The sequence below is a fragment of the Octopus bimaculoides genome, chromosome 3, assembly GCF_046866305.1.
Source record: "Octopus bimaculoides isolate indiv1 chromosome 3, ASM4686630v1, whole genome shotgun sequence".
NCBI classification, from domain to species: domain Eukaryota; kingdom Metazoa; phylum Mollusca; class Cephalopoda; order Octopoda; family Octopodidae; genus Octopus; species Octopus bimaculoides.
The window spans coordinates 130,028,824-130,052,823 of record NC_142930.1 but is presented as its reverse complement, the minus strand read 5'-3'; the positions used below and the strand labels follow the sequence as shown (position 1 = coordinate 130,052,823).

Below are 24,000 nucleotides of genomic sequence, written 5' to 3'. Positions count from 1 at the left end.
CTGTAGGAAGAAGAAATCTCTCTTGTCCATCACATCTGATGCTTCGTATGGCTAACTTTATTCTCAGGGCACTTACATTCTGTCATGCATGCACACTGACATTACACATCCAGCAGAGCATACTAGCTTCATTTCTTACAAGCCTACGCATGTCCTCAGCAGTCAGAGACCATGTTTCACTACCATTTAGCATGGCTGTTCGCACACAAGCATCCTACAGTCAATAAGTATTAGTATTTGTTGATGTGTTTGAAGTATTGTCCTAAGTCACTCCTGGCTGAACAGCAATAGGATCAAAAAGCATTCCAACTATGACCACCCTGTCTGTATAATTTTGAACAAATTCTAAACAAAGTGTGCTCTGGACTACATTTCTCATTAAGTCCTTATCATAACAGTAGGATAGTGCTTGAAAGCCATTTAGTTGTTATTTCTAGCAGTAGATCGACCACATGGAGGCTCCATTGTTGGCTTGTCAGTTGTTGTTGCTGCTGTTCTTCTTCTTTCTGTTTGCTGTTGTTGTTGTTGTTTGGCCCTTAGCCAATGCTGACTGAGCTGGCCTGCAACGAAATGCACTCCAATCATGAGTACAAATTTTGTCAGTTATAGTTCATTTCAAACTGCACTCATTATTCAATGTATCCTTTCTTTTAAAGACAGAGTAAGATGGGATTTGAGGGATTTTGCTGCTATTTCTAGTAGGTCAAGTTATTTCTAGAGGCTCCCTAATTTCAATGAGAGATTTATCATTAGATGTTGTTTAACCCTAGGGTATCTTGATTCATCAGATTTGTGATCAAAAGCATTCTATCCATGACCATTTCATATTTTTAGGATTATGTATAGAATTACATTTACCTAATATAATCTTCCATCAAAAGAATAGGATGTGATTTGAGGGAGATTTGGTTGCTGTTTCTAGCAAGCCACACCACTTTGTAGAAGCTTCCTTGTCATCTCATTAGTTGCCAAGAGATAGTATTTCTGAATTAAATACCTTTCTTTTAGGTAACTTTTCTGTTATCTTTGGACAACTATTTCTTTTTTTTTTTCTGTTTTAGGATAAGACATTTTTTTTTTATATGGGAAAAGAAACAATTGTGTTTTAGCAAAAGGTTATATTTATGAAGTATGAAACAGCTTTGTATGAATTGTTACATAAACAAACATTGAAAAACTGTGTTGGCTGCCGAGACATTGAGATGATAATAATGGAGAATCAAAATAACTAGAGAAACGGATTTGTTAAGTTGTTCATTAAATCTCTAATATTCCTCTACTTACATGTGTGTGTGTGTGTGTGTGTGTCTGTGTGTTTATATTGCTTCATGTAAAATAAGTATAACAATCTATTTTGGCACCATTATTGAAAACGAATTACAAACGTGCTTCTTCACTACAATAACAACTTTGTAGTTTATGTCAAGAAGAATTAATGTCTAAGAGAAGCAGACTGATGAACTTGCTTTCATGTTATCATTAGTATTGATTTAATCCATATCCCATTGATATTAAGAACTTGATGCTTATATAGAAATGTATTTAAAGAGATGGACAAAAGACTGCCACAGTTGCTGCTAAAAGGAAAGAAAGAAAATTGGAAAGATCACTTCTATTTTTACTAGATGCTTTCCGCTGAATTTTCAATATTTCAAGGATTTCGCAGCTCATCAAAGAATATCGATAACGATAGTCATATTGCTTTGCTTAGGTTGCAAGAATATTTGGCATTTGTCAGGACTAGGTGATGTCAGTGTAGGAAGAAGAAATCTAGTTTGAAATATTTTATTATAAGTATTCAGAATCAATCGAGCACATGCAATATATGGACAAATCAATGTTGCCAGTCAGATTTTAGTCGAAAGTCAGTTTCCGATAAAATTCTCTAATAGGTTGAGTAACCAGATTCAGATACAGGTTACTTTATACTTTTCTGTCATAAAACATACTTTGAACAATATATTTACAGTAAAAATTATGTATTTCATAATAATGAAAAAAAACCCTGAGCCGACACAGATTTTTAATACAAGCTTAGCATCATGGTAAATTAATAACTAGAAACAGGCGTAATATAATTTTGTTTGCAATCTGGTTCAGAGCAACCAAATAATAAACTAGGTAAGATTACAAGTGAATTTAGAACATTTTCAGCTAAACGCATAATTCAGTTTGTTTTTACCCTAAGTGACATTTTGTTATCTAAATAAAAAAGAAAGAAAAAATTTGTAGTTAGCAGTTACAGTTTGAGAATCTTTACGCTGTTTCTAAAAATTCTTTTTTGTTCCTCTACAATCTGAGATCAAAATATGCCAGTGTCAACTAAGTCCTTTGATCACGTTTGGATCAATAAAATAAATATTAGGAATCTGTTCAATTGACCATATTTTGACTGGAATCATTATTTGTTTTTGTATTTTTTTTTTTTGTTTTTTGTGTATGTAGGAACAAAGTCTGTATATTTTATAGGAGAGAAAATGGGGTACTACAATGTTCTGGCTTTTCCCAAGTGCATTAGTAGTATTCTTGAAGAGATTTAGCTTCCACGAGGAAGCTGAAACCACAATAAATCATTATTGCTGGAATATAACCATGCTATTTTCCCCACCCTCACACCTTCCTCTATAAATTTCAAGCCTTGCATATATATACAAAATTATTGTTGTGTAAAAGCAAACTTCTGTCTGGCAAATCGCTCCTGTAACAGTTCTCAAACTGACAAACATCAGTTCCATCCAACCAAAAAAGAAAATATGAATGAAAATTCTTGGTACTGCCACCTCTTTGTTAATGCGAAGACAAAACAGAGTTTACCGGGAGAGGATTCTTCTTTCTTCATCATGGTGCTAAACACCACTATCATCAAATAATCATTTAATGTCTATTTTTTCATGCTGGCATGAGTTGGATGGTTTGACAGGAGGTGCACCAGGTCTGTTTTTGCATGATTTCTACAGCTGGATGCTCTTCCTAATGCCATTTACTTCACAAAGTGTGCTGGTTGCTTTTTATGTGACACTAGCACTGGTGCTTTTTATGTGGCACCAACACTGGTACTTTTTAGTTGGCATCAAAAACTTAGAAACCATCTTAAATTTATCAAACATGGCAATTTACTTTATGATCCTTTAAAGGGAGCTGCCCTTCCCCATGAAAAATACCATGTTTAATGGCTGATACTGTAACAAAAGATATGAACCTGAGTTAATTGCATTTCTTCAACTTTATATTCCTGTGTATGATTTCGTTTTTATATCAGGACAGGAGGTGGCAAACTTCAGAATTGTTAGCACATTGGACAAAATGCTTAATGGCATTTCAATAGGTCTTTATGTTCTACAGGTCTGCCCAAATTCTGCTGAGGTCTACTTTGCTTCTCATACTTTCCGAGTTGATAAAGTACCAGTGAAGTAGTCAGAGGATGTCACTGTAATAGACTAAAACCACTGCTCCTGATATTGGTTTCAAATTTTGGCACAAGGTCAGCAATTTCATGGGAGAAGTAAATCAATTGTATTGACCCCAGTACGCAACTGGTACTTACTTTATGAACCCCAAAAGGATGAAAGGCAAATTCAAACTTGGCAGAATTTGAACTCAGAATGCAAAGACTGACAAAATGCTGCAAAGTATTTTGTTGGACGTGCTAACACACTGCCCCAAATATTGCTAACCTGTGCCAAAACCTAAACTCATTAAAAGCAATTAATTTTGCTTTTATCCTTTTGGGGTTGATAAAATAAGAAACAGTCAAGTACTGGGGTCAAAGTAATCGACTCTTCCACACCCCCGAAATTTCAGGCCTTGTGAAATTATATCAGGATGGTATAGTGGTAGAATTAGGGAAGAAGTGACCAAAATACATTGCAATATTTAGGGTCTGGATTCAAATCCCTCTGCTGTCTTCATCCTACTGATGATGATAAAATAAAGTACTTGTCAAATATTGGGTTTCTCTAACCAGCTATTCTTTCTCACAAAATTTATTTGCCTTGTACCTTTGTAAGAAATTATTATTATTATTATTATTATTATTATTATTATTATTATTATTATTATTATTATTATTATTATTATTATTATCATCATTATTAGAATTCTGCCGAGGTCAACTTTACCTTTCATTCTTTCAGGGTTGATTAAATAAGGACTAGTCATGCACTGGGGTTGATGTAATCAACTTAATCTCTTCCCCCAAATTTCAGGCCTTGTGCTTTTAGTCAAAAAGATGATCATTATTATTATTATTATTATTATTATTATTATTATTATTATTATTATTATACTGCCGAAGGTGGCTTTGCTTTTCATTCTTCTGGGGTCAATGAGATATCATAAAAGTCAATTACTGGTGTTTATGTAATTAAAAATTCCTGGCCTTGTGCTTAATTTAGAAATAATCATTGAATGGCACCACGTGAAAAGCACCCACGCTGGCACCATGTAAGAAACACTCAGTACAGTCTGTAGAGTGGTTGACAGGAAAGGCATCCAGCCATAGAAACCATTCCAAAACAGATGACTGAAACCTGGTGAGGCTCTCTGGCTTGCCAGCACCCATCAAAATGTCCAACCCATGTCAGCATGGGAAGCAGATATTAAATGACGATGATGAAGGGCATAGTTTAGACAGGGGTCTCTTTTTAGACAGTTCTGCAACTTGGTTTCAGTTTCAAATTGGGAATGTTTCATCGTATTTACATCACAAGAAAAGATATAAATGCTTTCCACTTCCCATTAAATTGTCAGTCCATGATTTGATCTCTTTCACCTCGTATCATTAAAGTTCTTGGGAAAATTATAAAATTTACAATTATCATTTCCCTTTCTCCAAAAATATCGGGTTCCATACTAAATATGAGAAACTATTGTTTCATTGTTTGGAAATGAAAAGAACTGAAATCAAGTCTGCAAAATAATTTTGATCCAGAATCTCTGAGAAATCTCTTTCCATAATGTTCTCTGACTAATATATTCTAAAATATGTTATTTTTTTCTGAGCCAGCTTATGCACTGTACCCTAACATCTGCTTAGTGATCCTCTTATCACTACTTTAGCAAGTATGGTGGAGTCTGTAGTTAGCTGAAGAAGTTTTATTAAACCAAAACCTATCTAGAATTGTCTTCCATACTTGCAAGAATAATTCAAATAATATTAATTGTTGGTTAATATTGCATAATTATTTTAAATGTTTTAAAATTAAATATGTTAAAACTTAACCACTGCCATTCATTAATGTGAATGAGAATGTGACAATTTTAGTTTTCCCTTCTGTTGTACAAATGTAAAGTTTGATATCTTTGTCAAGAATTATCATTGTTGTTGTGTCTGAAGAACAAGATGAGCATTAAAGTTGTAACTATTGAGAAGATAGTAGACACACAACAGATGTATTGTATACTATAATTATTTATAAGCATGATTTAATGAAATAGTAGTATTGTAGGTTGTATAATGATGGATTTTACATACATATATGTGTGTGTATGTTGTATGTGATAAATATAGTGCTAGTGTATTCTGGATTATTTTTCCAGTTTCTTTACTTAATTTTAGAGAGCGGTCGGGTTCATTTTTAGTATTCTCGTTTGTAAGAGCTGTCAAGTTTATTTCAGACATTCTCATTTTAAAAACCATCTCTGGCTAATCATCACTATATGTGCATGCGTGTGTATGTTTGTGTGTGTGTATGTTTGCGAGTGTGTGTGTGTGTCTGTGTGTGTGTGTTTGTACCTTCCCATCTTGGTGTCACCTAATGAGTGCCACTGTCGTACAAGTGGTGTTATTCACTTCCAGTCTTCCATGAAAACATGTCTGATTGTGTGGAAACATTACCTTGCTTAGAAACAAATGAGGGTAGGCAACAGGAGAGGTATCCAGCCAGGGAAAAATCTTCTTTAACCAATTCCATCTGACCCATGCAAGCATAGAAAAGTGGGCTTTTAAAAAAAATGAAAAGCTAACATAGGAACATTTGTCTTTAAAACTGCATTTGTAATCAACTCCTGATTCAAAATGTTATCTATCTCTAAACACAATGTCCAATAGTCTTCTTACAATATTCTTGTAGAATTTTCTCTTGCAGTTATCAAATCCATAATTTATTATTTCCATTCTCATTTTTATATTATTTATAGAATAATGCAGGAATCAAGAATTAAGTTTGTCAGATTTTAAAGTAAAATGATTCCATGTCCGTTTTATTATCTGTGAGACGGCATCTTGAAGGATGCACTCTCCACCGCCAATTGAAATCAACCGGTGTGCATGGGTGTGTGTGTCATCCCATTAGCATCTTTGCTTCTTAATTTTGTATTATTTATTTTTATGTATTGCCTTTAATTGCTTTATAACATTTTTTGAAAGCCCATGCGACTTTCATAGAAACCATTATTATCATTAGTGTTATTATTTTTGTTGTTGTTATTGCTAAAGACCATGGTGATGGTGGTGGTGGTGGTGGTGGTAGCAGTGGTAGAACTTTTTTTCTTTTTAAGGAACATTAAAATGATTCTATAGAATATGGTAATAATAATATTGATATTTGTTATTCATAGAATGTTTTTCTCTCTCTCTCTCTTGCAGAGTGGCTGTATTACCAGATGACAGTTTCAACCATGTTTTACAGTGCAGCAATAACGGTAAGAGCCTCTTCATATCAGTCTTGGACAAAAATGAAATTTGGAATATTTATATATTCTATTAAACATTGTAGATTAATTCAAAAACAAAATAATAAAATAAAATGATAAAAATGATAATGAAAATTATGTGTATAAAATGTATTGATATATTTGTATCAAATAGAATCAAACATTTACCATTTATCATTATTTAATGCAGAGCTGATGTATTGGTAATATCATCATCATCCTCATCATCATTATCATCGTCATCATCATCATCATCATCATCAGGACTTTTTCATGGGAGAATATCTTACCCTCCCTCCTCCTCCCCCTCCTCCTCCTCCTCCTCCTCCTCCTCTTCCTCCTCCTCTTCCTCCTCCTCATCATCATCGCCATCGTCGTCATCATCATCATCGTCATCATCATCATTGTCATCATCATCATCACCATCTCCAATAACTCCATTACCATCATCATAATTGTCTTCATCATCATTAGGATTTTAATATCTGCTTTCTCATGGGAATATCCTCCTCCTCCTCATCATCATTATTGTTTTTTAACGCCCACTTTACCATACAAGAGTATGTTGTGACAGATTTTTTTTTTTGCAACATGATACCTGTCAAGACAAACCTGACACTATGTTACGAAACCCTTCCTCATCTCATTTCCAAGAGGGACTGATAAATTAATTCCTGGTCTATCAAACAACAAACAAACAACCTGGACATGTGTGGAGAACTGGAAATGAATGACATCATATGGATGAGCCATTTGTTTACAAAAATTGCACCTCATATAACATATATCAAAAAACCATAACATACTTTCATGGTGGACTGCAAGCAAGCAAAAGACTTGGTCAACAAAGCCATTGTTTATGATCAGTGAGCAAATACATGTGTAGATGAGAGAAATATGTCATCATCATCATCTTCATCATCATCATCATCATCTTCATCATCATCATCATCATCATCATCATCAGTAGTAGCTAAAAATCAGCTTTTAAGTGGCACCTTCACTGACAGGGTCACCAAGTACTTGCAAGGCAAAAACTTTTAAGAGGGGAGGAGGTATTAGAGGAAGTGATTTCTCACAAAGCATAAGTTCTAATATTGTTTTTTTCCAAATTGCTAGATATTGCAAACCATGCTTGTTTATTTTGAATTCTATGAGTTGTAATAACTTGATTCCTTTACAAAGCGAAGGAGAAACTATCTGTTAGTTTTCTTGGAACTTTGCTGCTAAAAGTATATGTACAGCATGGTGCACAGGAGCTGCTTTCATGATCTGACAAAATCAGCAGTTGTAGGAAAGCCAACAGTTTTGTAACATCTCTGGCTTTCTTCCGATATTTCAACAACACAAATTTTCAAGTAACTCTTTAGCTCCTTCTTGTTAGGTGAGTTATTCTTTTATCCTTTTACTTGTTACAGTCATGTGACTGTGGCCATGCTGGAGCACCGCCTTTAGTAAGCCCAGTACTTATTCTATCGGTCTTTTTTGCCTAACTACTAAGTTACGGGTACGTAAACACACCAACATCAGTTGTCGAGCGATGGCGGTGGGACAAACACACACACACACACATATATATATGTACAATGAGCTTCTTTCAGTTTCTGTCTGCCAAATCCACTCACAAAGCTTTGGTTATAGTAGAAGACACTTGCCCAAGATGCCACATAGTGGGACTGAACCCAGAACCATGTGGTTAGTAAGCAAACTACTTACCACACAGCCATGCCTGCATTATTTAATTATTTCTATAGCTCCTGCATCATTTTGTAGTGGTCACCAAATTTAATATTTTTTTTCAATTTATAAGTTAGTGTTAAATTATTTAATGCATAGAGCATTAAAAAAGGCTAATTAGAAATAATATTTAAAAGCTACACTGAGGGAAAACAGCTATTAAACAATGACTAATATTAATTTCACTTTTGTTTATTTCCAGTTTGCTTCTTAATCCTCTCTGTATTAAATATTTTAACATTAACTTAACTATTGATTTTTCTTACAGATAGGATCTCTGAACTATTTTAATATTGCTTGTATTAGATCCTATTAGTGATAACTTAGACAGTTTTATGATAAAATTAATACCGCTAAAATATTTGAATCCAGTTAATTCCTTTGCATGCTTATTTTCTACATGAAAATGGACCCTGTGTCTAGAAAATAGAAATAATTGTTAACAGAGTTAATTTATATTTCAATTTATACTAATTTTATTTCATAATAATAATTTTTTTTTTTTTGCATCATGAATATCCATGTTCTTTTATTACTATTGAAATTTAGGTTTATAAGTCTTATTGAAGTTGAAATGAATGTGAAAAGATAATAAACATTAATTCCAGCGACACTGGGACATGAACGTGGCTTTCCACTGTTGGATTATTTGGATATTATGTGAAAGCATGTGGTTTAGTGGTTAGGATCTTCAGCTCACAATCATACGGTCATGAGGTCAATTCCTGGTGACATGCTGTGTCCTTCAGCAAGGCACTTTATTCCACAATGCTCTAGTTCACTCAGCTGGAAAAAGTGAGTAGTACCTGTAATTTAAAGGGCCAGCCTTGTCACATTCTGTGTCATTCTGAATTTCCCTGAGAACTATATTAAGAGTGTGCATATCTGTGGAGTGCTCAGCCACTTGCATGTTAATTTTATGAACAGGGCTGTTCTGTTAATCAGGTCAACTGGAATTCTCATCATTGTAACCAGTGGAGTGCCACTTGGAAATAGGTTGAAGTAGTTTATGGCTTGTAGAGTATCATTGACTTATAAGGTGTTAGGTCCAGTATTAAACCTAAAAGACTAGTAATGGTTTAGTTGTAATAAGGTTTGGAGGAGGGCACCATATGTAAAGATTAAGTATCACATAACAGATTGTGGCATAGTGGAGATGTTGCAAGTTAGAGAAGAGGCTGTGTGTTGCATAGTTAAAAGAATACAACAAGTTGAGAAGTGACATATTAGAGATTTTAGTGAACTGTTATGAAGTTTCAGAACTGCAAATAGTTGGAGTCAATTTTGATTGAGAACCTCTTGCCAGTGCTCATTAAAGACTGTTATTTTGTTGTGAAGGAGAAGAAAGGTAACATCTACAACATTCACATGAAGTAAGCTGAGTCTCTGAATTCCATGATGGCAGAAATAAGCTGCCTGCAAGAAGCCAAAGGAAAATGTTCCCTTCTTGAGTTATGCCTACTTATAAGGGCCAGTTTCTTGATTTCATGGCATATAAATTCCCCACCTGGATGGGACACCAATCCATCACAAGATTACTCATTTTTGCCAGCTGAGTGGACTGGAGCAATGTGAAATGAAGTTTTTTTGTTTTTTTTTTTACTCAAGATCACAACTCATTACCCGATTCAAGAATTGAAACCACAATCTTATGATCATGAGCCCAACACCCTAACCACTAAGCCATGCACCTCCAGAGAGCTGTAAATGAGTAACCCTGCAACGGACTAGTCTTCTGATCAGTGGGGAATGTTGGCCTGCTCACCTAGCCAGTAGGGTGGCATCATTCCAAAGCTGAAATGAGGCAAAGTGCATTGTGACCAATGATGTATAACAATATCCAATTGTCTAGTCAATCACATGATCATGTCATCTCAATATATAGATGTGGTAAAGTCAAACTAGTTCATTAACAACAGAACCAGATGAGTTGTCTTGATGAAACTCTGTCCCACCTAAAATGATGGCTGATTTAACTGGTTGAACCAATAAATTGGTTCATGAAAACTGAAGGTTTGATTCCTGGTTACAAATCCAGTTGGTATCTCTTACAGACTTCTCTGAGAAATATTGGCTCAAGTAGAAAAAAAAAATTGCCCTAAAACAAAACTAGTTCAAGAACAAATATATCACATGCATTTAAAAAATTGTTTGCTTCAAATATTTATCTGACATGTTAAAACCATGACCTTTAAATTTAGGTAATTTCTTATGGATGACAAAAAGTGAATATTTAATGTGCAGTTCATGTAGCTTATGTCTGCATTGTGGTATTATCATAATGCTATACAACCTGCATTCATGTGTGTTTATTATCTATGTAACATTTGCTAACTACTTAAAAAAAGTCACTTAGTTTATAAAATACACAGGATCAAATTCGTCATATATTTGCTGATGTTGTTGTCTTAATTTAAGCACCTATCCAACTTCTGCTTACAAGAACATCTACATTTTATCTTGACACTGTTTGACATATGCAAAAAATACAAGTGCTGTGTCAGCTATGACAATAATATTTTTAAAAGTTTGCAGAATTAGAATGATTGTGTTGTTAGAATGATTTGCAGAGTTAGAATGGTAATCGTTAGAATGATTGTGTTGAAGGCCAGAATGAAGATATGAAAAAAATTTAACTATGTGTCACTACAGTGGTCAGTTATTACTGATCTTTGTATTCTTTATTGTATTTTGAGTAACTGACTTTATCTGTTACTTGGTTTAATATCACCATCTAGGTGCCTTTAGCCATGTCGACTTTGTTGCAAGTATTTGGGTCAAGTCTCCTCCTTCCCTCCCACCAATCTTGGAGACCTTGAAAGGAGGATAAAGATGTTATCCTTCCTCTTTTGAATAAATAATTAATTTTTTTTCTTTTTTAAGTGAAGTGTGAAGGCATGTAACCCAGTGGTTAGGCTGTTGCACATTGTAAGATCACGGCTTCAATTCTCAGACTGGGCACTCTGTTGTGTACTTGAACAAAACACTTCATTTTATGCTGCTCCAGTTCACTCAGCCGTAAATGGCTCCAACAATCGCTGGGAAGTTCACCCTGAGACAGATCAGCGTCCGATTCAGAGGGGAATGTTGTAATCTCAGTAATTTATACACCTTGGACAACGGTGGTGGTGGTGGTGGTGGTGGTGGTGGTGGTGGTGGTGGTGGTGGTGGTGGTGGTGATGGTGATGATGATGATGATGATGATGATGATGGATGCATGCATGCAAGCATACAGAGTGATAGATACAGACAGATAGACAGACAGACTGATAGATATTTGTCTCACTCTGTGGATCTCTTTCTTATGAGAACCCACCAAAAAACGAAAAGAAAAGAAAAATCTCAGCTCAAAGAACTGCTGCCCTTTTCTGAATGCACAAAATGATCTAATTCAAGTTAGGTAGGAAAAGCAGATGAAATATGAAAAGAAAGGAAGGGCAGGAGAGGGAGGGGGAATTGTGTAATTTTTATCTTGAGTAGGTGCAGTGGGTGGGAGTGGGAGACTATATATTTTCATTAGATCATTTCTTTTTGACACTCAAGTATGGAAGAACAGTAATAATTCTATTTCCTGTTTTTATGACCCTTTTAAGCATTTGGTTTTAAAGGAGAAAGTTTCTGGCATTTCAACATCAATCACTAATTTAATTTATCACCTCAGAAAGGTGCTTCAATTGGCAGTGAACCAGAACATTTCCATAAATGGTGATTCATGTATACCATGTATGTCAGTTTCTCTATCTCTCTCTCTCTCTCTCTCTCTCTCTCTCTCTCTCTCTCTCTCTCTCTCTCTCTCTCTGTTTGTCTGTGTGTCTCTGCATATATGTCTACTTACCTCCCTACCTCCCTATCTATCATCACCATTACCACCACCATCATCTTCATCATTATCATCATCATTGTCGTTGTTGACGTCATTGTCATGAATCCATTTTCCCATGCTGGCATATATTTTTTTCTACTCTAGGCACAAGGCCCGAAATATTTTGGGAAGAGGCCAGTCGATTAGATTGACCCCAGTACACAACTGGTACTTAATTTATCGACCCTGAAAGGACAAAAAGCAAAGTCGACCTTGGCGGAATTTGAACTCAATGTAAAAACAGACGAAATACTGCTAAGCATTTCGCCCGGCGTGCTAATGTTTCTTATTTCCTTATTGCCCACAAGGGACTAAACATAGAGGGGACAAACAAGGATAGACAAACGGATTAAGTCGATTACATCGACCTCAGTGCGTAACTGGTACTTAATTTATCGACCCCGAAAGGATGAAAGGCAAAGTTGACCTCATCAGAATTTGAACTCAGAACATAACAGCAGACGAAATACCACTAAGCATTTCGCCCAGCATGCTAACGTTTCTGCCAGCTCGCTGCCATAATACTGGCATATATTGGATGATGTCTTGTCACATATGGGAACCAGGAAAAGCAACCAACATTATTGTTGTTGTTATTTATTCCTTGTGTCTTATAATGATGCATTTTATCACGCCACTTGTACTAGAGGGGCTGTGCCATGCAGCAGCACTGCAGTAGTCTCCTCTAACCTGAATCTGTTTTTATTTGGACTACTCCCTTAGGCATATAACCTGTGAAGTAGCTTGGATGTTCCAATTTCTGCCCTAGTTTCTGTAACTGAATGCCCTTCATATCATCAGACATATTTCAGTTGAGTGTTCAAGCCCAAACACATGATTCTGAGTTCAGTCTCACTGCATGTTACCTTGAACAAGTATCTTCTACTCTAGCAACAGGCCAACCTTGTGAATGGATTTGGTGTATGGAAACTAAAGGAAGACCATTGTGTAACGATATATGTGCATGTCAGTGCATTTGTGTGTGTATGTGCGTGTGTGTGTGTGTGTGTATCTCTCCCCCCCCTCTCTCTCTCTCTCTCTCTCTCTCTCTCTTTCCTTGTCTTGACATTGCATAATAGTTGTAAATGAGTGTCACTGTTATACTAGCAGTGTCATTTGTTTCCAATTTTCCATAAAAAACATGACCAGCCATGGTAAAATATTACCTTGCCTGGAAACAGGCATGGATTGGTGACAGGAACAGCATCCAACTGTAGAAAATTTGCCTAAATGAAATCCATCTGGTCCAAGCAAGCATGGAAAAGTGGATGTTAAATGATGATGATGATGATGATGATGATGATGATGATGATGATGATGATGATGATGATGATGATGATGTATGTGTGTGTAACTGTGTATGTGTGCTCACGTGTGTATAAGTGCATACACACACACACACATACAAAAACAAACCATACGCACAGTCCATGTGAATGTGGAATGTGTGTTAGTTAATGATGAACCAAACTATTTACAGTGTCAAAGGTTATTATGAAATAAAGTGATAGCTGAGGTGTACACAATTTCAATTAATACCATATGACACAATGTTGAAAGCTGATAGCCTTCAGTGTTCACTTACTCTGGTTTCTCAAAAGAGAAATTCTACAAAACTCTGTATATTAGAAAACAGACTTTTTCCTTTTAATCAAAATCAAGATTAAACTTAAGGGTATGTGTAATACATAGAATTAGGGTACAAATTTTCTCCTCACCCATTTTTATTAAGGAAAAGGCACAATAAAGGTTTATTTTTTAGATTGTCCTTTTTTATTACATATTAATGGCTAATATATTGGAGTATTAGTAGATTATTTAATAAAGATACATGGTTTAACCTTTTAGCACTTAAATGGACCTATACCGGCCCAAATGTTCAAAATGGGCAAATCCAGCCTCTCACACCTATCCTACAATGTGATTCTAAAAATAATCACATCTTCAAAATCTCAAAGCTACATTATAAAACATGATTAGTTTTAAAAATATGTAAATAAATAAACATTACATTTAACAGAGTAATCTGAATGTTAATGGGTTAATTGTCTGGTGGTTGGTTCATAATCATAACTGGTGTTGGTTTGTTTATGTTCCTGTAACTTAGCAAGCAAAATGAAATTTGTAGAATGAGTGTTAGACTTAAAAAATAAGAACATGGGTTGAACTGATCAATTAAAAACCTTCAAGGTTGTGTCCTAGCTTGGCTGTAATCCAATGACTGAAAGAAGTAAAGGAATAAAAAGTTGGGGCATGTGATCTAGTAATTAGAGAGTTCAGCTTATGTTCATGATGTTGTGGAACTGGGCAGAATGTTGGGTCTTCAGCCCTTTCGATACCAACCCAGCTGAAACTAACTCTGGCTCTGTAGTACAAATGTCTTGTTTTCATAAGTTTTGAATTAAAATCTCCCACCAAACCTTAGTCACAATTTATGTTCTTAACAGTAGCTTAATGATAACTAAATTATTTTACTAAATTCTTTGTTATATTTAAAATTAATTGAAAGAAACACAGAGTATCTCAGCAGAAATATGGTAACAAAAGGGTTAAAATATATAACAGAGAAACAATTCTTAACCCTTTTGATACCAACCTGGCAGAAATATGGTAACAAAAGAGTTAACAAATAAATAATTTCCCTTTTGGTACCAACCTGGCTGAAACCGCTTCTAGCTTTGTAGTATAAATGTCTTGTTTTCATAAGTTTTGAATTAAAATCTTCCACCAAACCTTAGTCGCAATTTATGTTCCTAACACTAGCTTAATGATAACTAAGTTATTTTACTAAATTCTTTGTTATATTTAAAATTAACTGAACGAAACACAGAATATCTCAAAATAAATACGGTAATGAAAGGGTTCAGGCAGGAACTTAAACACTTTATTTCACATTACTCCACTCTCCTTGGCTGAAAATGAATACCAGCTGAGTGCTAGGGCAGCTCTCTCTCTCTCTCTCTCTCTCTCTCTCTCTCTCTCTCTCTCTCCTCTGCCTTTTTCTCCAGCTGTCACACTCTGGCTGTGCTACTGGGTTAAAGGCTAGGAGAGTCAAAGTGTGTCTTTATATGATCATAACTACTCAGGCACCCAAAGCAATTAGCCAAAAGCATGGATACATGTTACCAAGCCAGACTCCCAAATGACAGTTGATTTTTAAGTAGATCATCTACTTTTGTAGCAGTTGCAAAACACTGCACCTTATACATGGGATTATAGGTTTTTTTTAGACAATTTAGGTCCTAAAATCACGCTGGTAGTATAATATACATGAGCTTTTATCCTTAAAGTACACTATTACTTTGCACTTGTTTAACCCTTTTGATACCAACCACCTGAGGTTACCCAAGGTTCCATGATACAAACTTCCTGTTTTAACTCATTAGCATTCTGATATTAATCATAGCTTTGAGATTTAAGTGATGTGATTGTTTATTTTAAAAATGATATTGTAGGATAAGTGTAGGAGGCTGGATCTGGCTGGTTAGAACATAAAATAGGTAGAATGTTCGGACCGGACATGGCCAGTTTAAATGCTTAAATGGTAAAAGTAATCTAAATTCCATGTTAATTCATGTTCCAAACACCAGCTTAACAATAATAGAATTATTTTTCTAAACTCTTCTTTATTTTCAAAATTAATTGAAATAAAAACAGTATATTTCTATAGAAATGGAGTATCAAGAGGGTTAAGCAACTAAATTTGAAGGATTACTTTTGCATCTTGAGAGACTGACTGTGTGTTTCTATAGACTAACTGTGTGTGTTTCTTATCAAGTTGTGTTGTATGATTGTATAAGTCCAGCTTTTGAACAAATGAGAATTAGCTTCCTTTATTTGAAGTGTAATTGGATTTGAAGGGGATACACCAATTTCAGGTGAGACTGGAATTTAATGAGTGTTGATTTAAAGTATGGTGTAAAAATGAAATGATAAGGAAATAGGAAAATAGTAAAATGGTTGAACTAAGTAAATAAATGTTATGAAACGGTACTGATTAAGATGAGAAGTAAGGCTGACCTAAAAGTCATGCAAATAAGAACGAGACTAATTATAATTAATGTTTCTAGTTAGTTTGGGGATCATGATTTCATATTTTACTATTTTTAGAGCTAAGCTTTCAGTTTTGGGATTAGCAGAATAAGAATGAGCTACATAACTTTGAACAGTTCTTAAAATAAGAGATAAGATTACTGTCCATCCTAGCTGTAATTAAATGAACAACAGCTAAGGATGTGTATATGTTTATTATATAAATATCAAATACACAAGCATAAATAAAGGTGCTGTTTACATGCTTCATTTCATTGACTGTTAACCTTCTGTTGACACAGATAAAATACACATGAGTCTATAAATATGATTATAGTATATAGTGACGCACTTGTTGACTTTTGTGTCTGAATTCCATTCCCACTCTGGTTTCTCTCCATAATATTCAAATTAAATCACTATTATTACAAACCCATATTTCTTTTTTGGAATTATGTCAGTGAAATTTGTAGAATAATCTCTGTGATGTAATATGCTATAATTATTAACCAACTTCAGCAAGACACCTGCTCTTATTCCTCTACTTTGCTTTCTTATCCCTCAATACTATACTCCACTCAGTTAAGAGGTCTTGTCTTGTGGATACTTGGTGACTTCATCAACACGCTCTGTGAAATGGTTGGCATCGAGCAGGGCATCCAGTTGTAGAAATCATGTCAAGGCAGACACTGGATCCTAGTGCAAGCCACCTGGCTTGTTTATCCATGTCAAACCAACCATCCCATGCCAGTTTGGAAAAAAGGATCTTAAATGATGATGATGTTCCATTTTTTGGAAAATTATTTGCTTTGTAAACAGGTTCAAATATACCTCTTCAATTTTATTTTATTTTAAATTAACCCTTTATATCCATTTTCCTACATTTGCATGTGTTGTTGAATGGGTTTCCTCTTGCATGGTCCATCACTTTTTGGTCATGGTCCTTTGTTATCAATGGAATTTCATCATCTTGAAAGCAGCTCTCACCATTTCTTCTTATATTTTCCTCGGTCACTTCCTCTTGCAAAAGTTATCCTCACTTGGGTTTTTTGGTACTTCTTTATCCATCTCTCATCCTCTACACACCAACACAGTCACAAACTCTTGCATCTTGCACACTTACAACCACAGGCTTACATACTGGTTTTCCTCTCAGCCTAAAAATTAAAAATTTATCAGCAACACGTGTAGTAGTAGTAGTAGTAGTAGTAGTAGTAGTAGTAGTAGTGGTGGTGGTGGTGGTGGTGGTGGTAGTAGTGGTGGTGGTGGTGGTGGTGGTGGTGGTAGTAGTAGTAGTGGTAGTGGTAGTAGTAACAGTAGTAGCAGCAGCAGCAGCTGCCACAGCAACTGCAATTGTGGTGGTGGCAGTTGTAGCAGCAGCAACAGTAGCAGCAACAACAGTAGCAGCAGCAGCAGCAGCAGCAGTAGTAGTAGTAGTAGTACCACTGGTTTAAGTTCTGATGTTTTACAAAGAAGTTGTATGACCATATTTAAAGGAAATCACTAATGACCTAAATTAACAAAGTTATTAGAATGAATTATAACAAAGATTATTGATTTCAATTGTTTTATTATAAAATTATGTGAACAATAGCTTTGTTGGCTAAATGTTTCTAATAGTTTAATCACTTGTTCATTGCATTTTGGATTATGGAAGTGACAAAGGGATGTCTGTGTAACTCGGATGAAACTAATACAAGGTATTTTCTATGATGCACCAATTTATCTGCAATTTCTCACCAATGTGTGCAGCTTCCACCAATACATGTTGTTGTTTGTTTGTTTTCGAGCCATGCCTGGCTCAGAAAAGCTGGTTTCCTGGTTTCATTGGCATATAGGTTTCCCACCTGGATGGGATGCCAGTCTGTCACAGGTGAGCTGCTAGATGCAGGAGGAGAGAGTGAGAGAAAGTTGTGGCAAAAGAGTCAGCGAAAGTTGGCCATAACCTTCTGCCAGAGCCACATGGCGCTTAAGTGTTTCGCTCATAAACACACATATCACCTGGTCTGAGATTTGAACCCGCGATCCCTTGACCGTGAGTCCGTTGCTCTAACCACTAGGCCATGTGCCTCCACTTCCACCAATACATGCACATGCATTATTTCATCATCAATAAGGCGGCGAGCTGGCAGAATCGTTAGCATGCCGGGCAAAATGCATAGCAGTATTTCACCTGTCGGTACGTTCTGAGTTCAAATTCCGCCGGGGTCGACTTTGCCTTTCATCCTTTCAGGGTCGATAAATTAAGTACCAGTTATGCACTGGGGTCGAGGTAATCAACTGGTCCCCACCCCCCAAATTTCAGGCCTTGTGCCTATAGTAGAAAGGATTATTTCATCATCAATTAGAGAAGTTTGAAGTTTAACCTTTTTATATTTAAACCGGCCATATCAAGCCCAAATATTCTACCTGTTTTATGTACAGAACGGACATATTCAACTTCTCACACCTACCCTATAATGTCATACAAAGAACAAACAATCTCAGCATCAAAATCTCAAGGCTACAAAACAATGCTTGATTCATTCAAAACAATGTGAATAAATAAACATTACATTTAACTGAATAATCTAAGTGCTGAGTGAGAGTAGTAGAGGGAGGTAGCTTTATGTTGAGAGAGAGTGTATTTACATGTGCTGTTATAGAGTTACGTTCATGTAGGCACACAGTGCCAGCTGACTGGTCCTGTGCCAGTAACATGTAAAATGCACCAATCAAGCGTGGTCAATCCCAGTACCGTCTGACTGGCTCCCGTGCTGGTGGCACGTAAAAAGTACCATTCAAATGTGGTTGATACCAGTACCGCCTGACTGGTCCTCATGCCAGTGGTACGTAAAAAGCACCCACTACACTCTCGGAGTGGTTGGCGTTAGGAAGGGCACCCAACTGTAGAAACTTTGCCAGATCAGATTGGAGCCTGGTGCAGCCTTCTGGCTTGCCAGCCCTCAGTCAAACCATCCAACCCATGCCAGCATGGAAAGCGGACATATAGTGTATGTACAGCAATGCTACATGGTAGTGAGATGTGGGTCTTGAATGCTGAGGATATGTGAAGACTAGGGAGGAATGATGCTAGTATGCTCCACTGATTGTGCATTGTCTGTGGGCATGTATGACAGTATGACAAAGTGCTGATGTACTGAGAGAACAGTTAAGCACAAGAGGAATCAAATGTGGTGCACAAGAGAGAAGACTACACTGGTTTGGTCATGTGACACAAATAGATGAGGACAGTTTGTCCCACCCCTGCCAGCATGGAAGGCAGACATTAAACAACGATGATGATGACAGATGCATAAAGAAGTGCCGATTGCTGGAACTTCTAGAAGAGGGAAAACCCAGGCATTCATGGGATGAAGTACTGAAGGCTGATCTCAAGATATGGAACCATAAGAAAGAGATGACAAAGGACCCAGGTGATTATTGTTTTGCTGTGTTTGAGAAAACCCACTCTGTTACAGCAAAAAAAACATTGTAATTTTAAAACCATTTGGTTAGGCTTGTATATACAGGGTCCAACCTCCCAACTCCTCTCTGTCTGACATGTCAAGCATTTCACCCCGCCCGATTTTCATCCCCTAACACCTGTGTGTGTGTGTGTGTGTGTGTGTGTGTGTGTGTTTGTGTGTGTGTGTGTGGTATAAGGTACTACTCAGCTGCTGTAATCATCTGGGAGGAGAATCAACACATATTATGTCCCCTCCCTTCTGGTCACCTACCTGCACCCCCCCCCCCGGAACCACTTCTATTCCTCATTATCATCTTTGCCCACTCTATTTCTTCTAATCACCTCCTTTACTATGCCCTCAGCCATTGTCCTCTCCCCTCCATTATACCCCATTCTTGATACTTCCCTTATCTGCTTTCTTTCTCAAAGCCCTCTCACATCTATCATCATTCCCCACTTACTATAGCCCCTTATAAACCATTGTATCTCCCTCCCCGCTCAACAGCTCCTCTCAAACTGCTCAACCCATGCCAGCATGAGAAACAGACATTAAAGGATGATTATGTATCTGTATGTTTGTATGTATTCTTTTATTCTTTTACTTGTTTCAGTCATATGACTGTGGCCATGCTGGAGCACCACCTTTAGTCGAACAAATGAACCCCAGGACTTATTCTTTGTAAGCCTAGCACTTATTCTATTGATCTCTTTTGCCGAACTGCTAAGTCACGGGACATAAACACACTATCATTGGTTGTCAAGCGATGTTGGGACGACAAGCACATACACTACGACGGGCTTCTTTCAGTTTCCGTCTACCAAATCCACTCAGAAGGCTCTGGTTGGCCCAAGGCTATAGCAAAAGACACTTGCCCAAGGTGCCACCAGTGGGACTGAACCCAGAACCATTGGTCAGGAAGCAAGCTTCTTGCCACACAGCCACTCTAGTATGTATACATATCTATCCATGTGTGGGTGTCTCTGTGTGCATACACACACACACACACACACACACACACACACACACACACATCCTTTCCTTGTATTCAGATAGCAGTGGCACTTAATACATTAGCAGCTTCTTCACACACACTATGGTAAAAGACCATTTTTTTTTAATTAGCTTAATCAGTTTATAATAAATAAATAAACAAAACAACTAGACAAATAAATAAATTTACCATTACTCTCTGGCTGAAACATTTTCTCACAGTCTCTCAAAAGTAGTTTTGATATTCCTTAATTCTTCAGACATCTGCATTTCAGGAAATCCCCGAAGGAAATGAAATAAATATGTTTATCTTTACTGGACAAAGATCTCATGTCAATGCTAAAAGTTACTTCCATCCATATGGGACCAGCTCTAGCTCATTGCTTCCTTACTTCTTCCCTTATATCCTATCATTATACCTATACATTGTCATATAAACTATTCACCTCTTCATTTTTACTCATTAATTTTTTTTTTTTTGATAGGAAGCAATTTTTTTTTTGATAGGAAACAATTTTTTTTTTTTGATAGGAAGCAATTTTTTTTTTTTTTGATAGAAAGCAGCCTATGACTGTGGCCATGCTGGAGTACCACCTTTAGTTGAACAAATGAACCCCAGGACTTATTCTTTGTAAGCTTAGCACTTATTCTATCGGTCTCTTTTACCGAACCGCTAAGTCACGGGGACATAAACACACCATCATCGGTTGTCAAACGATGGTGGGACGACAAGCACATACACTACGGTAAGAAGGTTGCTTCCCAACTACATGGTTCTGGGTTCAATCCCATTATTTGGCACTTTGAGTAGGTGTCTTCTTCTGCAGCCTCAGGCCAACCAAAACCTTATGAGCAAATTTGGCTGACGGAAACTGAAAAAAGCCTTTTGTATGTGTGTGTGTGTGTGTGTGTGTGTGTGTGTGTGAACATGTGTGCAAGTTAGTACTCGCCACCATCTGACAATTGGTGTTGGTTTATTTATAACTCTGTAACATAGTGATTCAGTACATGAGACTGATAGAATAAGTACCAGACTTCTTTTTACAAAGAAGTACTGCGGAGGTTCAATTTGTTCAACCAAACCCTTCAAACTAGTGCTCCAGCATGGCCACAGTTAAATGACTGCAACAAGTAAATGACAAAAGGTAAAAGACAGTCAGTTATATTCTCTTCCATCATGTCTTTCTGAAGTCATTTACTGAAGTTACTTTATCTCTACCTATCTTCAATCAGCTTGTCAAGTTTCTTTTTTCCCCTGCTTCTCTACCAGCTACCCTCAGTCTTACACATCTCACCCTTCTTGTATTCTCTCTCTTTCTCTCTCTCTCTCTCTACCATGATGTTCTTGAATAACATTTAAAGGTTACCTAGACACAGAGAGAAAAAAGAACGAAAATAAACAAGAATATTTCATTTATCTTTTTAATGTTCCCTTGTGTGTCATTTATAATAATTTTCAAACGGGTTCCTCAATAAATATGTCAAAGAAACATTCTGCCATTGTGAAATTAAAAGAATCGAGAATCTTTTTCTTCCTTGTTGTTTCCATATTCTATATCTAAGACTATATACTGTGTTTGACTTATAAGTACTTTCAGGCCATAAGTTCAATGATTTATATAGTAATTCATAGTAATGCAATTGTGAATACATTGCCATTGATAATGAAATAGATAATTACAATATTTAGTCATACTCTTTACTCTTTTACTCTTTTACTGGTTTCAGTCATTTAACTGTGGCCATGCTGGAGCACCGCCTTTTAGTCAAGCTAATCGACCCCAAGACTCTTTAGTTGAACCGCTAAGCTACGGGGACATAAACACACCAGCATCGGTTGTCAAGCGATGTTGCGAGGGGACAAACACAGACACAAACATAAACACACACACACACACACACACATATATATATATATATATATATATATATATATATATATATATATATATATATATATACACATATATACGACAGGCTTCTTTCAGTTTCCATCTACCAAATCCACTCACAAGGCTTCGGTCGGCCCGAGGCTATAGTAGAAGACACTTGCCCAAGGTGCCACGCAGTGGGACTGAACCTGGAACCATGTGATTGGTAACCAAGCTACTTACCACACAGCCACTCATGTACACTTTTGTAAACCCATATCATCATCGTCGTCATCATCATCACCATCATCATCATCATCATCATCACTATCATCACCATCATCATTCAACATCAGGCTTCCATACTGGCCTGGGTTGGATTATTTGACAGGTCCTGACATATTAGAAAACAACATTATGCACCAATGTCTGTGGCAGGATGTCCTTCCTAATGTCAACCACTTTACAGAGTGTACTGGGAGATTTTTTTTTTGCTTGTCCGTTTGTTTCCATGGTACCTTGTAACTTGCAAGGTTAAGGCTCTAAAGTGGCCCTTATAACTGAAGGGGAACAGAAGAGAAATTGGGTGACAATTCTAGGGAGAGAGATGAGTGCCTGAGAATGGTGGAGTATAGCAGGAAAATTGGGAGAAGGGAAGGATCAGTGACAGGGTCTAAAGATAGGAAGGGACAGAGTTGAAAAGTGAGGGTTATCCAACATTATAAGGAGTATTTACTGAAGGTGTGAAGGAAAGGGCACAGGAAGCAGGGTGTATTAGACTAAAGTGTAGAGGAATCCTGTGAGAGTCATTGAAAGAAAAGGGAGTGTGGGAGTCAGGATGTGTGATATGAGAAGGAGTGTTGTTGGGGAAGCAGAGCAACGGTGGGGTGGGGCAGTGATTGAAAAGGAGGAAGTAGAGCAAGATATGATATATATTTGCACAAGTTAAGAGAGCCTTTATTTGATTATTCAACTTGCTAGAAATCACAAGCAAATTTCCCTCAAATCATACTTTCTTCAAAAAAAAAAAAAAAAAGAGTCGTATTGAATAATGTAGTTTAAGGTGTCAATTCCTGAAAAAAATATGAGATATTCATGACACGGATACCTTTGATTAAAGGTCTGCTCAATTCGGACTAATTTGAAGCTAAGCAACAACAACAACAAAACTATTTGAATCGTGATACACTGAGAATATTGCGAAGTGGTACTTATTAAGCATAGTCAAAGCTAGACAGAAGTGTGGTTCTAAGTTTGTCAAAATTATTGAAATTAATTCCAGTAAACTTTGAAAGTTGAAAGGAAACCCAGATAAGCTCTACTAAAAGGCTATAGGAAGATTCATTCTTTCAGTGATGTTCAAAGAGAGAATCCTGGTATGCAAAGTGCCCTCACTACATACATT

At 36.5% G+C, this 24,000-nt stretch overlaps 1 protein-coding gene across 1 annotated transcript in view; it reads left to right on the top strand.

The window, feature by feature from the left end:
- The window catches only part of LOC106875007 (tyrosine-protein kinase STK), a 433,941-nt gene that overhangs the window by 122,289 nt on the left and 287,652 nt on the right, over window positions 1–24,000 (top strand). The window contains exon 2 of the mRNA XM_089348411.1: window positions 6,587–6,642. Within this exon, the coding sequence (XP_089204537.1) occupies window positions 6,587–6,642 (56 nt within the window). The remainder of the gene's footprint in view (window positions 1–6,586; window positions 6,643–24,000) is intronic.